The sequence below is a fragment of the Ptychodera flava genome, chromosome 15 (genome assembly GCF_041260155.1).
Source record: "Ptychodera flava strain L36383 chromosome 15, AS_Pfla_20210202, whole genome shotgun sequence".
Classification (NCBI taxonomy): Eukaryota; Metazoa; Hemichordata; class Enteropneusta; family Ptychoderidae; genus Ptychodera; species Ptychodera flava.
Genome location: NC_091942.1, coordinates 32,794,925 through 32,810,340, shown reverse-complemented (window position 1 = coordinate 32,810,340; position 15,416 = coordinate 32,794,925). Strand labels below are relative to the sequence as shown.

Genomic DNA, 15,416 nt, shown 5'->3' with positions numbered 1-15,416 from the left:
CTGTCATCTGGCGGGTAAATATCCAATATATTATATCGGACATTTCACCACCTTATACTGTTCTGGTCAAACCCGACTTCAAAGGACGGACTCTAACTTCGATACTAGGCGATACTAGATTCTGTCAAATCGCGGGTAAATATCTGATATATATCGGAGATTTCACCACCTTATAGATCTAGCCGAGCAAATCGAACTTCTATATTGTATAATCTAGTAGCCGTAAATATCGGATATCATATAAAAGTGCAATGTCGCGATGTCCTCGGGATTCCGGGATAAACTTCCTTGTATAGCGCTCACCCCGCCTATCGCGTTCACCACACTGACAGGCATCTCACATCGCCTTCACTCCACTAAAACATTCACAAATCACAGACAAGTTTGCGAAAGGCATTTGAATCGGTTATTTCGCCCCAATGTTCATAAGGCTGCAGTTCAAAACCTCGTCAGTCAGAAGATCGATAAGTGATGTATGTTATATTGTACACTTGAAAGTCAAAGACGGCACAACAGACTGCAATGCTCGCTGTCAAATCAAGCTAGCAGTCACATGAACCCTAATCTCGACCCCTTGTGTAAGGCAACTTTGACGACCAGCTTTTGTACGCCAGGTGACGTTGTCAAGTATACTGCCACGGAAGTACTCAGATCAGTGTGCCTCTACTGGCCGACTGGTGTTATTGACTGAATAAGAGCAGGACAAGGTCCCGCCAGGGCACAATATTTCTGGGGTCTACGCACAGCTGATATGTGAGTGTCAAGGATCATAAATGAAGCTGATGTTCGGGTAATTTTATATGTAGGTGTCTGAATGCACGCTCACTTGTTCATCACGAGTCAAAAAGAAAGTTACATGACATTGCAAGGTGTGGTGATTTGTTTATGTTTCTCTATCTGACATGCATGGAGTGACCCTAGTGTGTTGCGTAACTGAGAGCATGTACCTGATTAAAAATGTAAACAAGACCTCATCAAGCCCAGCTGTTAATGTCGTAAAAATCGCTCTGCAGCTTGGACTTTCGCTGTAATTGCTTTGTGCCATTGCGCGCCCGGTCCGTGAAATCGCCGAAATTTACCCGATATTTATCAGCGATTTGGAGACTCTAATATCGATACTAGACGATACTAGAATGACTTGCCCCGTGCCTCGGTACGCCGGATCTGTGAAATCTCTGATATTTACCCGATATTTATCGGAGATTTTGGAACGCTAATATTAATACTAGACGATACTTAAAGATGAATTCGCAAGAATTTTCAGTGTATTGTGACGTGATATCGTAAACAGATTTTCAGAGAAGGCGCTCGCTCGTTTGCCGAGTCGACGTACTTCCGCATTCATATCCTGCAAATACGCAAGTCTTGTCGCGATATTTGAGCATTTAACTTGACCGTCAGTGACACAAAAAGTTACTCCATATCAAAACATTTTGTGTTTTATATTTTAGGGTTCTGTTTAAGTAATAGACATGAACATTTGGATTTATGATCCATGATTTCCGCGATTGTGGCATGATTCAAGCTGGCCGTGAAAACGCACTGACGTTTTTGGTGATGACCGCTGACCCAAGTGTCATCGATATGCTGTGCGCTGTTCGAATATCGCTTGCTAAATTCATGGACCTACCAAAGCTCCATGCTAAATTCAAGTGTAAAGCAAATGTATCGAAAGTCTAAAATGCACACATTTCTCAAGTATGAGAGTATTTTACTTTTGAACTGCTATGACAATGGATATCTAATTCATAAAAACTGGTATGCTGAAGCAGGTTTCGTGCCGTTATAGCGCGATATGTACAGTACAGCAATGATAGCGATTGCAGGTTTGTTACTAAGGCTGCGTTCACAAAAAAGGTTAGGGGGGGGGGGGCTGGAGGTATTCATTCAGGAAAGGGGAATCGAAAATTTTGGGGGTAGTAGAGGGGGACTTGAAAATTTTGCTCTACCTGTAGGGGGCACTTGAAAATTTATTGGTTCCCTTTTATGTTTTACATTTTCCGATTCCAAGTTTTTTGTAGGTAATTTAATGAAAAATGAATACCATTTTTATGTCATTCAAATGTTGTTATGTTAGTAATAATTTAACAGAATCTAGAACCATTTTGTCACATTCCATGACTTATATCTCGAAAAAATCTAACCAGGTGTGATTGTCGTAAAAAAATCTAACTTGAGCCTAGTAACAGGGCAGAAGCTGCAACCGTTGATGATTTTTGCAATCTATCTAATATATCAAATAGTTTCCTGCTGTCTCCCTACAGCATGCTCAAACACACAATGTTCAGTTTGTCGACGAAACCTGTATATATAAATATGTATTTAGGTGATAGTTTAATGAGAGTCCAGACTGACAGTCAGTTGTCAGCACTGATACGTGGTACACATACACAGGCTGTGCTAGCAAGCTGAATACTGGACAGTTCAACATGCTGTAGAGAGTAGAACAAGAACGCAGTTGTATAATAAACTGAACAAAAATAGTGTCAAAATTATCAAAGTTAATACAGCTACTTCCTTTGGGCAACTGTCACTATAAGATACTGCCCTGCTACTGTAGTATATACGTGAGCAGTGACAGAGATAGCTCTGACTCCGATATACATTGTAGTTGAAGAAGAGTTTGTGTCAAATGACGCTCATGACAGTGAAACATTACCTAAACAAGATCAGGCCAGAAAGCAACACAGGGAAGAACACATGGAAATTTTTGCATTCTAGCATATGAGAATAATCAAATATTAAAGAAAAAAGAGAGGTTCACCATGCTTGATTTTCTAAATTTTCACAGTTTTGTCATAACATTATACAAAAGTAAAACTTTGAACAGTGGAGATGAAATGAAAAAATATATGACTAATTATTTATTTTTTAACCAAATTTGCAATTATTACACTCAAAATTTCAGAGATGAATACATTAATTTGATGGAATATTTCAGTCTTCCAGTATTGTCAATTTTGAGTAGCATCTAATTCATATATGTCTTGTACTTTTGAAAAAATTTTTGGTAGCTCACCGTGCTCAGTTTCAGACTCCATATTTGATTTCGCGAAAATCGCAATTTATCTCTAAAATCTTATTCTCCAGAACCAGAACACTGATGGCAGTGAAATTCCACTTTTGTCATTCTTAGTGAGAGCTCTTTCAAGTTTGTGAAAGGCAATTTGATCGGTCACATGGTTTTGCTGCCATATTGTATTTTGCATAAAACATACGATTACGATTGAAACAGACAGTAAATATGAGATGATGTTCAAAATTCTTCTTTACAACAACTTGACTGTTTTCAAGCTGAAATTTTGCACATAATAAAATCACTGCAAGAACTGGAAACCATGTTAATCGCTTGGGCCCCGCCAACGCTGCTTGCAGCTTTAATATGATATTATTCTTGTAAGCTTGAGTGTTTTCCACAGTTTTCCGGAGGAATGCCAATTCCTCAGAGGTCAATCTTTTATCACTATTAGCTGCATCAGTAAGTTCAGCGAATTTGTTTCCAGTAGTTTGATACTATGGTCGAAGTGGTTTGTCAGTTTCTGTATTCTACCGAAATAATCGGCCACAACACCTTGTACGCTCTAAATCTGTTTTGAAGACCGTTGATTTTTGACTGTCTACCTCGGGCCTACAACTGAAAAGCAATATTTTGTTTCCAATTTTTTGTCTCCATTTTTGTCGATTTTTTTCTTTTTCAAATTTATTTTGCCATGTTTTCTATCATTTCCTTTTTTGTTTCAGATATTCCTTAACATAGTAATAATGTTTACGTATTTTAATCGGCTCTAGGCTCCAGCTCTAGGCCTCCATACTAGTGCTTTCACTGTATGTTGCAAGGAATAACAAATCAAGAATGAAAGTTTGAATTAATTCGACGTGTTCAAGTTTCAGATTATAGTTTTTCAAGTCGAATAATACCCTCATACTCAGTCTATTATTGCACATGAAGTCCATATCCTACATCAAAATGTATGGGTCTGTAGCTTAAACGTGAGGTTTTCAAACCTATTCAAGAAGAGCCTCGAGTTTTGGTTTTACGCCATAGGTATCTAAAATGTCATTTTTCATTTTAAGACTGCAATAAAAATTAAGTGACGTAAAAACCCTAATGATATCTGTGACTCAAAATGTGAATGACTGAAAAACATGATGCTTGTCTCATGATGGATATGTACTGATGAAGAGAAATGTTGCAGAACTTTATTGAGAAAAATAGTGCTAGCTTCTTCCTTTTTGTTTGAAAGTGGCATACCTGTCACGCAAAATAAGCTTACAATGTGGTCGCCTCATCCAAAGCAACCTTGTGAAACATACTTTTAAGCCCTGGAAGTTATTCTGTATCTAGTAAAGGATTTAAAGACATTAAAAAACCCATATTAGCATCCTTTTCTTTAGAAGTTTTGAGTCATCATCTGTTCAGAAATCCTTGACTCACAAAAGGCGCTTTTGAATGAACTCGGAGGGGGTGTCAAGCTCAAAGTCAATTTATCACACATCCAGTCCAAGAATTTTGACGATCCTCAGGCCTGCATGTTGTAAAGCGGAATTGAATAAGCAGCTCAGGTGAGAGTGTTTTAAGAGTGTACGGTATAATTAAAGTAAAGTGACATGCACTGCAACATTGCTCTCTTCTATATCTTAACTCTGTGTCCATCGACTTTTCCGATGAATATTATCTACAGGCCTAAACCACGTACGTTAATGATTCATTACTTACCCCTCTATAAAATTACTGAAGACACTCGGTGGAAAAGTTACTATGAGCTCCCCCCTCTTCCCCTCTCGGAAATTTACCTTTTGGATTTCCCTATCCACCAGTTAGAACTGGAGTTAGGGATTGTGTCAGGTCACATACAGCAGCTGCAGAAGGGGGAGAATATTGTCTTTGGTTAGGGTAGGTGACCAGACAAGTGACTATCACCCGTGCAACAGTTCTTGGGCCCGTGGAACTGTAGTCCTCAGGAGAGAGTCTACCAGAGCATAGGTAAGCCGACCAGTACATCATAACTGGGCACCGTTTTGATGTCACTTAGATCTAAAGATGAGAAGTGGGTCTGATAGGATGATTAGAACTTTCCTTGAAAGGGTAGATCCCTTGCAATAAAGCCAGTTTGAGACTTGTAAGGTACGTTCAGTTTTACGGCCGGGGGGGGGGGCAAAATCCAGGGGGGGTCATCATAATTTTGGAATCCGCAAAGGGGGGGTCATCGCTTTTCACTGGTAGGAAAGGGGGGGTCACCACATTTTCAAAAACATAATACCAACAATAAAGTTCACTTTATGCCATGGCCATGATCGACCCTCTTTACCGGCGGGCCGCCTTCTGTGGGCCCACTACAATAAATATACATTATGTATTACCCATGACCCTCTTAACGGGCAGACGCCTTGGTGGCCCACTCCAATTAGGTTTACTTCATGCAATGGCTATGATTGACCCTCTTTACCGGCGGGCCGCCTTCGGCGGCCCACTACAATAAATATACATTATGTATTACCCATGACCCTCTTAAGGGCAGACGCCTTTGGCGGCCCACTCCAATTAGGTTTACTTCATGCAATGGCCATGATTGACCCTCTTTACCGGCGGGCCGCCTCCGGTGGCCCACTACAATAAATTGACTTTATGTAATACCCCACGGCAATCTTACCGTAAAATTCCCAATTGAAGCCGCGGCTTGTATTAGAAACATTTTTGAGGGACCCCTGGGATCACGCACTGAATAATGGTAATGGCCGCGCGCCTTCAGCGGCCCTGTCCAGTAAAGTCTACTTTATGCAATAGCCATGATCGACCCTCTTTACCGGCGTGCCACCTTTGGTGGCCCACTAGAATAAAGTTGACTTTACGTAATGGCCCATGACCCTCTTAACCGGAGGGCTACCTTTGGCGAACCACTCCAATAAAGTTTACTTTATACAATGTCCATGGACATGAGTTGTCCATGGAAATGAAGTTAAAAATTGTCTTACAGTCGTCCTAATTAACAGACGTTTCAATGGATGTGGCTGAGAAGTTTGTGCACTGGCATCGAATAAAGTGCGCGCGTACCGGAGTTCAAATCCAAACCATGCGGGTAAATTTGACATATGGGTTTTGGATATTTTTCAGGAGGGGGGGGGGTCATCAATTTTTTTCGTCTGACAAAGGGGGGGTCATCATTTTTTCACAAAAAATGCAGGGGGGGTCTATATTTTTTTGAACACCGGCGACAAGATTTTGCCGCCCCCCCCCCCCCCCCGGCCGTAAAAACTGAACGCTCCCTAAGGGTGCATATTTTCATTCTTAAGTTAATGAACGTAACATTTCCAGCAAAACAGTGTGTTCAAAAATAATAAAACTCTAATATGACGGCAATATTTTCATAAAATACCTCCTACAACACCAATAAAGGATAAACAACGACAACAACAACAGCAATAGTAAGAAGGAGGAGGAGGAGGAGGAGATTCGCTTGTGATTAAACGAAAGAATTGCATTTGCTTATCAATTGTAGAGGGCGATGTTTGAGACGGCCACAACTCTGCAAATCCGTCGTCCATGCAGTAAATACCGGAAATCCGGGCCGCATACAGGTACTCGACAGCAGGATATATCAGCTCAGACCAGGTCAGACAAACAGTCTGGGCAAGGATTACAATATTTCGGAACATCTTTATTTCGGTTAAATTGGTTTTAGTGACTTTTGCAAATCAGTATGTCTAAAGATTCAAAGCAGAGTCGAAAACGACGTCGCCATTGTTTTGAGGTAACGACTGTAAGGTCTTCCAGTTCAAGTGAGGAGGAATCCGACTCAGAGGTGTCGGTCGGCAGTCGTCGCCGTCGAAATGGACGATCTGTCAGCTATGTCTTCCGTCGTGGAGGGTCGACAATTTCGGTCATTACTGATCCATATGCAAAAGTGTGTGGAGATAATGAAGAAAACAATTGTTCGTCGAGCGCCGAGGAAGAGTCGGGTAAGTTAGCTTGCATGAAAGATCTTGTCCGCGTTGCCTTTTATTAACCTTCCCAGGCTGCAGCCTTAAAACGAAGTGTATGGAAATTTGTGATTTTAGTTTATAAGAAAAAACTACCTGGATTCTATTAGTGATCTAGAGGTCGCATCGTGCAATCACGGTCCCGGGAGGGACCGTGGTGCAATGAACGTGGTGAAACTGAAAGAGCCTAGCTCAGGATTGCAAATCTCAATACAGAATTTACACAGCCGGAATATTTTAGTCTTTCCAGTGGAAAGAATTATCTGTAACGATATCTGTAACGATGTTTGATTTTCTTATGGAGGGGCTGATGTGTCCTTAGAGGGTGAGGAACAATTTTTTAGCGAAATAATGGAAATAGATCGTTAGTGCCGAATTAGTGGGCGCCCTATAGGCCTACTGCTGGCAAACGACGCCATTTGTAGTGACGTCACCGGAAAGATGGCGAAGCAATGCATGCATGGCAAGGGTCCAAAAAACGATAGTCTGTGCAGCAGGGTCTCAGAATTGCGCACGTCTGCCGTCTGATGATCAAGTAGTCATACCCGTAGCCATATTGGCAAGTCTCTGAAAAAACAATCAGCCATGGGACAAGCTCATCCCGGGGAACTTAATTCCCACCAGTTTGCCCTGACACTTGACCAAAAGAAAGCAACTCTGAATAGACTTAAAAAGTTGAGACTCGTTGCAAGTTTTGGTAAGTTTACACATTGCTGTTGTTCAACCTCTAGTTGTTGTTGTTCTTATGCTCTCAATTTGTGCTCAAACCAATTACCAACACTGTGCCAACACGTTCTCTTTCGCGCATGGAATCTGTTTGTTTCGGTGACGATATGGTCACGGCATATGGTCATGCCAGCGCGGACGAGCCAGAAAACTCTGCAACAATTGTAAAAAAGGCCTTATGCGCGGAGCCTTGAATTTCATAGTGGTACTAACGTAAACATTCTTCACAGTTCTGAGCCCTACGCTACATTGTCTATCGTTGTAGTATTATCGCTGATGTATGTTTTTAATAGAATGAACAAGCAAGAAATACAGAAATGCTGGACACATCAAAGCAAATTGTTTTCTCATCACTCCTTTTCTGGTCAGTTTTCACTGTTAGCTTACAAACTTTCAACTGTCAGTTATGTCGATAAAATAGTATTAAAAATCTTGTTAAATGTCAAAGGTCAAAATGAGAAAAGTTTAAACAAGCTAAAGTTTTCGTATTGTTTAAAGGATTATCGCTGTCTCATTGGTAACAATTCTCTCTTCTCATTTTAAAAGGTTCAAAACACTCAAGGGCAACCACAAATGAAAAATCATCCCTGTGCAGAAAAATAGCTCAGTGATCCATGATTACCTGTTTTTGTTTTGCATTTTTAATGACTCTCAAAAGTGAATATTTAATTTTTAAGATTTCCAAGAATCATGTGCCGTGCTGATGTTTATAGAGTTGCCATAAAAACTGACTCTAAAGCTGCAAGAAGTGTAAAATGTCTGGGACACAAAGAGTTGACTTGGTGACCTTGTCAAAAGGATTTGATCATGGAGGCCACACATGTGTGTCACGCATAAAGTGTTGTTTGTCGAAAAACAACACTTTATGCATATTCTGGGTACTGTGTTTGAGCACAGTCTGAAGGACTGTCATTTGAGTAATGCCACAGCTACTTATCATTAAAGTATCTATAATATTTTGATATGGACAGAAATTTTAGATTTTGTGTTTACTCCTAATGCCATTTGGAAAAACATTTTAAATGAAAAATTCTGCATGTCAGGATTGATAGGGAGCCTTGCTAAATGTAAGGTGGTGTCAAGTATCACAGATGTGGTCTATGAATCGCCCATTTTACAAAGGTCATGTTTAGTAACATTGATATACATGTGCAACTACAGTGAAAGTTGCATCATTGCTCTATTACCAAGACTTGTGCATAATAATTAGCACCGTGTTTCATTCCATGTTTCATTCCGTAGCCTCATTTGCAGAAGCATTTTAAATGAAAAATTCTGCATGTCAGGATAGGGAGCTCTGCTAAATGCAAGGTGGTGTCAAGTATCACAGATATGGTCTGATCGCACATTTTCAAAGGTCATGTTTTATAACATTTGATATACCGGTATTATGCCAAATGGAGTAATTGCAGTGAAAGTTGCATCATTTCTCTTTTACAAGGACTTGTGCATAATAACTTGCACCGTGTTTCATTTGGTATGTTACTGGGACCATACTGGGGCAGGGCTTGGTAGAAAAGACAAGTTTCCCTAGATCACTAGCTTTAGCCCACGCCTACCCAAGATTGTAGCCAAACAAGGGATGAACCACACTCCCTGCATGGATAGAGAGACTGGATGAAGTAAATACAGTAATCGGTTATATCAGATCAACAGATATCTCGTCCAACAATAAGGGAATAAATGCAGTTACCATACCAATGTGAAATTATTGTATGTTCTAGTGATTGTTTAACTTATACCTTATACTAGAATGATAGAAGTACACACATCTGTGTACAGACAACCTTAGTGTAACAAACACTGAAAGATTCATGGCTCCAGCTTGTTCCAGTAGACTATGGTGTATTCCCAGGGGAGGTCTTGCCTCACAAATCAGCCCCTGTGTGAAGTTGTCAACTGAGACTTGTGTTGACCCAAACAAGTCCATAAACTGATCATCGCTTGATTTTATAGTTTTTATAGGACACTCTGCCATACATTCTCTAGTCTGTGGGCAGATTGGACCAACAAAATGTGCTTTGGTCCCGGTCCTCAGACCCTGGATTTGCCTATCCCAATGAGATAATATTACTGTCTTACATAGCCTTTACCATGCAGTATATCCCTCCTGAAGGCAGCAAGTGGGACATAGTGTGTATGTATTAAAGAGGTCTCATATGTATATATCCATTTCTAATTATTGTATAACTGTCAGAATTATAGTAAGTCACTATTTCACAGACAAAGCAAGTTTACCCCTTGTATAGAGTCGTTACTCTAATTTGCATCGTTACTGCTGCTTCAAGAATTGTAATGCAAATTTCTTAACATGAGCTTTTGTGTGACCCATTGCTCAAAAGCCATGAGCTTTTGTATAACCTTTTTCTCAAAAGCCATTAGCTTTTGTATAAGACTTTGCTACAAAAGCCCTTGTTAAAACTTAAAAACTATAGAGTTCCACAGTGTTTGTTGTAGAAGGTAGCTGTGGGCTCCAGGGTCTGTAAACACAGACTACCAGTACCAGCTAAGATTCCACTCATTTTAGATAACAGATTGTGTTTAGTCTTTCACAAATATCAAGTGATAAGATGAAGACAAACTCCAAAAATTTGCAAAAGAGTTGGAGAAAAAGTCATACATAAATGTTGAATGCATGAAACACTATAATTATACTAATTTTGTTTTTAGCTCACATTTGGTTTACCAATGTGAGGTTATGAGCTGAATCAGTTCATTTGCATCTGATTTGCATGTCTGTATATTTGTGGGTATGTGCGGATGTATGTTTTCATTTTCTGGCCCTTTGACATCTTTTGTGAAAGCTAGTATGACAATAAATTTGGGTTCAAAGCCATGAACAGACTCGGGCAAATGTCAAAGGAAATTGTAATTTGATAACTTAGAATTTGACACATTCAGGATCCAGGATGAACAAGTTCATGAACTCTGATAAGAATGTGTTGATGAGAAAGCTGGACTCTTCCCTTTCCCTACATCCTTTCACTCATATTTCATATTTCCCATTTCATTAAGACAACATATGGTCTTGATTATTTAACCCATGGTCCTGCTATCTAGAGGGACCATGCTGAACTTGAAATGTTTAGTCTTTACAGTTGAGTTGAAGTGTGAGATGTGTCCAGGATTCAGAGATAGGATTTCATTAAGGAGAATATTTTTTCTCTCTCTCTTCAAAAAAAAAACAGAAGTGGAATGGCAATGGGAAGCTCCCAAAATGAATGTAGCCAGGCCTGCAGGTCCCTCCAATGTGAAATGTGAGAACAGGGAGGTGTGGTTTCACCGAGAGTACAGCTGTGGTACAGCCGCTGTCCGAGGAAGCCAGCCAATAACAGAAGGACAACACTACTGGGAAATCAAAATGATGTCACCAGTTTATGGCACAGATATGGTGAGACACAATTTTGGATCCGATCCATAGTTTACAATGGATTTGTAGTTTTCAGATTTGCATGTTCTTACTGATATATAATTTGCACACTAAAACACACGGAAACAGTGAAAAAGTATGAAACTATATGTATTAATGTGTTTCATGACAGTGGATGAAGTTTGTAGCCTTTCCCAAAGTAAAGAATGCCATTAATCTTATAAAAAATCCTTGAAAAGATCTGAAATGATATGAAGACTCTTTATGACTGCATTAAATACCTATACTCTTTATGTGATTGTTGTCAACTTATGCCATATGCAGTAAACTTATAAACATGACAACTTGCAAAGTGGAGATAAACATACCGTTTGATTTATGATGCGCTGTTTACACATTGAATTACTGCATTTGAAAATATTCAACAGATCATTATATAGAGACATATTTTACGAAGTTTTTGGATATATCTTAACCCCTTGACTACCAAGGCCAATGTATTCCTATATACCAGGCCCCTTATGTAAATATTGATAAAATCTGGGGTGTGGTCATTGCATGAACACTGCTTAGAGTAAAAATTAAGTAAGTACCAATAAACCATATATTTTCTGAATCAGCATGAAATTTCCCACTTTTTCATACATATTTTGTATTTCCAGGTCACGTGACTGATCACATGACACGTCATGTGACCAGAGTTGGCAAAGAATATGAATATTTGAAGCATCAGGACCTGTTTTGAATCCAAAAAATGATGCAAAGTTGCAATTTTCATGGCATTGTCTTTACATATATGTAATAATAACTACCCTTTACTTTATTTATAGATGTACCTATTTAAGAGTTTTCTCACAAAAGGCAGAGTAAATGAACCATAAACATCAGCATCTGACATGATTCTGTATTTGAAAATCAACACATTTTATATTTGTAAACACCTGCTTTATGTCTTCCTTGCAGAAACTTGCATCCAAAATGGTTATGATTTATCAAAAAATATTTCACAATATTAAAAATACATTTTAGGGAACAACATATCACATGACAAAACACATGACCGGTCATGTGACCAGTCATATTGATAATATGGCTGCTATAAAATTTCACTGGCTTATAGTAAAAAACTGTATTTCCTCTAGTTTCATTCACGAATATTGCTGTTAATAGAACATATTTACATATAAATCATTTGTTTCCAATAAATAAACATTTCATATCATTAAAAAAAAAACCATAAACATCTTCGCGATCGTCTGTACTTCTGAAAACTGTAAACAATCAGCGCGACGCTTCAGTGATCAGCCTGACCTTTCAGGGTCGAGGTCATGGGTCACGACATTTGCTTCCGGATTTTGGCCATACTCGGACGTACGGGGGCGCAATCACATTCTGGCCAGATCGGAATACATCAATCTTAGTTGCGCTGCGTGCCGGTGCCGAAATTACGGGATTTTTAGCGACAAAAACGAAGCAAATACACCTATTTAACTGTGCCGGATATTTCCGGCACTCAAGGTATATGGTAATTCAATATGGCGCCGGAAATATCCGGCGCCATAGGTAGTCAAGGGTTAAGTGCAAAATGTGTGTATCCTTGCTTGGTGTACAAGTTATGCTATCTAAATTAAAACATCAGGCAAAACAAGCAGCCACTCCCATGACCCTTGAGAGAACTACCAGGTTAATGCATGGTCACAGTTATGAAATCGGTATAAACTCAAAAGAATTTCATAGTTCATGGCCTCATACTGATAATAAAATGTTGTCTTCCAGATGATTGGTGTAGGAACCAGCGATCTTGATCTCAACAAATGTACGCACAAGTTCTGCAGTCTGCTTGGCCAGGATTCTGATAGCTGGGGTCTCTCGTACACTGGTTGCTTCCAACATGATGGTGCTTCCAAGGTCTACTGTCCAAAGTTTGGACAGAATGCGGTGATAGGGGTACACCTGGACATGTGGGCTGGCACACTGTCATACTACAAAAATGGACAACCTTTAGGTGAGTGTCCAAAGTCCATCTGCCGTCTGTAAGTCAGTGTTCCCGTTGAACCTTTTTCTCAGAGAAAAGAGAAAATGTTCACTGCCAAATTTTGTACACAAGGTATCTTAAACCTGGCTGTAATAGTGTAAGGTTGCAAGCAGTTGCCGCATGTAAAGAAATTTAGCACATTTTTCCTTGATGTTTGTCAGAAGTGGAAAGACTCGCGAATACATGTTCTTGAAATGAAATTGTAACAACATCAGAATGTTCCCTGTGTCATAACATGGACTACATTGGTTATAAAATATTTCCTTTAAGACAATCATGTGAGTAAAATTTTTGCCTTATTTATTTGCGTTGCCTGTCAATTTCTCTGTAGGTGTCGCTGCCCGGGGACTTCAAGGCAAAAAACTCTATCCTGTTGTGTGTTCGACTGCCGCAAGGACTGGAATGAAAATTGTGAAAACGCGTAGCTTTCCATCCTCCTTACAATTTCTCTGCTGTGAAGCATTACGGAAATGTATACCACAAAACAAGAAGGTTTTATCAGTTCTGGAACTGCCTCCTGGACTCCGACATTTTTTACAGGACAATCTCAGTTGGCTTCTTGAAACAACAGTCAACAAGGAGAAAGTGTTTGAAACCTGTACCACTGGAACTCAAACAAACATTACATTTCATGACATAAGGCATGTCAGAGGGTCTCAGAATTGAAATTTTCTTGCCACTCGTTGCCACAGGCTGGAAAAACCACAGCAAATTGTTAAGCCTGCAGCACAAGGACATACAACACCAAGAGAGACAGTTTGCCACCAATGCATCTGTACTATTCCTGTCATGTAAGGATTTGGTGTGTCCTTTCAGCCTTCAGGCTGAAAACGTTAAAAAAACACAATGTATGCTCTCCATTGAGAGTCACGAACATTTTGTCAAACTTCTAGAAGACAAAAAAAGCATTGTAAAGCTGACCTAGATAATTTGACCTATCCCTTCAGCCATTTGGAATTTTGCCAAAAAATGAAGTAGGTGCTTTCACATGTAAGAAAAAGGATGCCCCAATTTGCCATAGGAAATGGCAGCGGCATTGTTGTCACGTACTCATGTCTGCAGTATTTCCTATCAAGACATTAGGTGATTAGAATGTAATGGGCAGACGTAATCAGTATTGATACAGATACATTTCATCGGCTCTGAAGTGCGGTTTTGTGCCAGTGGAACTTTTCCACACATATCCGGAGACCAGACCAAGAACATTCTATTTCAACTGTGTCAGGATTTGCATGTTCTGCAAACACTTGGAGATTGTTTGCTTGTATATAGTCATGTATGATAAATATATAGGGAGAGAATTCTGGTATACAAACAGTGTCACTTAAATGGTGTAGCAAACAGCAGATACAGTTTGAACTCTTGCCTTCTTTTCAAAAGTGACTCCCTTTTTTTGTAAATAAATGTCGCTGAAATGAAAATGAATGCCTTTGTGCTGCAAATAATCCAAGAACTCTGCTGCAATTGCTTCTGTGTTAAAGCACAGAAACTAAACTTACCAAACAGAGAAGACCAGGTTACTGCAATATGCAAACTAGGATATGACCTAAAATGTTCTGTGGGTTGAAGTCCAGCCCAAAATTCCTAAGTGACTACAACTATTATGTAAATGTTGTTTTTAAAAGTAATGGGAGAGTCTAAATGGAGACAGTTTTTGGTTACACTTCCCCCTAGGCCCCCTGCTCTGTTCTGGTACACAAACATTACCAAATCAAACATTTAATTCATGTTACAGTTCATCAGAAGTACACATCACTCCAACCCATTACTGTGCTCAATTTATTCAAAATTGTACCAGTGTTAAAATGTTTATATCCAGACTTCTTTGTTACACTAAATTGGGGGGGGGGGGGGGGGGGGGGGGGGGGGGGGGGGGGCATGACTGTTGGGCTGAAGTCCATGACAGGTTTTGTGACATTGAAACTGGTCAAGTTTAATGCTTGAGTATATTAAAAAACCTGGCTACGGAAAATGGGTTGTTCTTGAAAATTATAAATGGACAGTGGGTTGTTTGTGAAAATTAACTTAAGCCCATGGCAGGGTTTGTGAAATTGAGAGAGGTCAAGTTTAGTGCTTGAGTTTATGACAACACCACGATGCGGAAAGTGGGTTGTTTGTGAAAATTATATATTTTAACAGTTTCACACTCCTTATGGCATGCAAGAAAAAGACGTCATACAATCAAGATGATTTAATACAAACTGTCGGTATCACTATGAAATATCATCAGGGGAAGCTAGCACTGAACCACACTTTCCAAACCCAACATACACACTTATAAACTGTAAATGTGACCTTGTTACTGTC

General features: G+C 39.5%; 1 protein-coding gene across 2 annotated transcripts; it reads left to right on the top strand.

The window, feature by feature from the left end:
* The first annotated feature begins 6,527 nt into the window (after positions 1–6,527).
* LOC139151934 (SPRY domain-containing SOCS box protein 3-like) lies at positions 6,528–14,530 on the top strand. 2 transcript variants are annotated; one of them, XM_070724994.1, is made up of 4 exons: positions 6,528–6,957; positions 10,893–11,095; positions 12,851–13,079; positions 13,441–14,530. In XM_070724994.1, the coding sequence occupies exons 1-4, from the start codon at positions 6,699–6,701 to the stop codon at positions 13,773–13,775; spliced, it is 1,026 nt and encodes a 341-aa protein (XP_070581095.1). In that variant the 5' UTR covers positions 6,528–6,698; the 3' UTR covers positions 13,776–14,530. The 2 variants fall into 2 exon arrangements, with proteins under 2 accessions (XP_070581095.1, XP_070581096.1); XM_070724995.1 differs by lacking the exon at positions 6,528–6,957 and adding an exon at positions 7,436–7,675.
* The last annotated feature ends 886 nt before the right edge of the window (positions 14,531–15,416 follow it).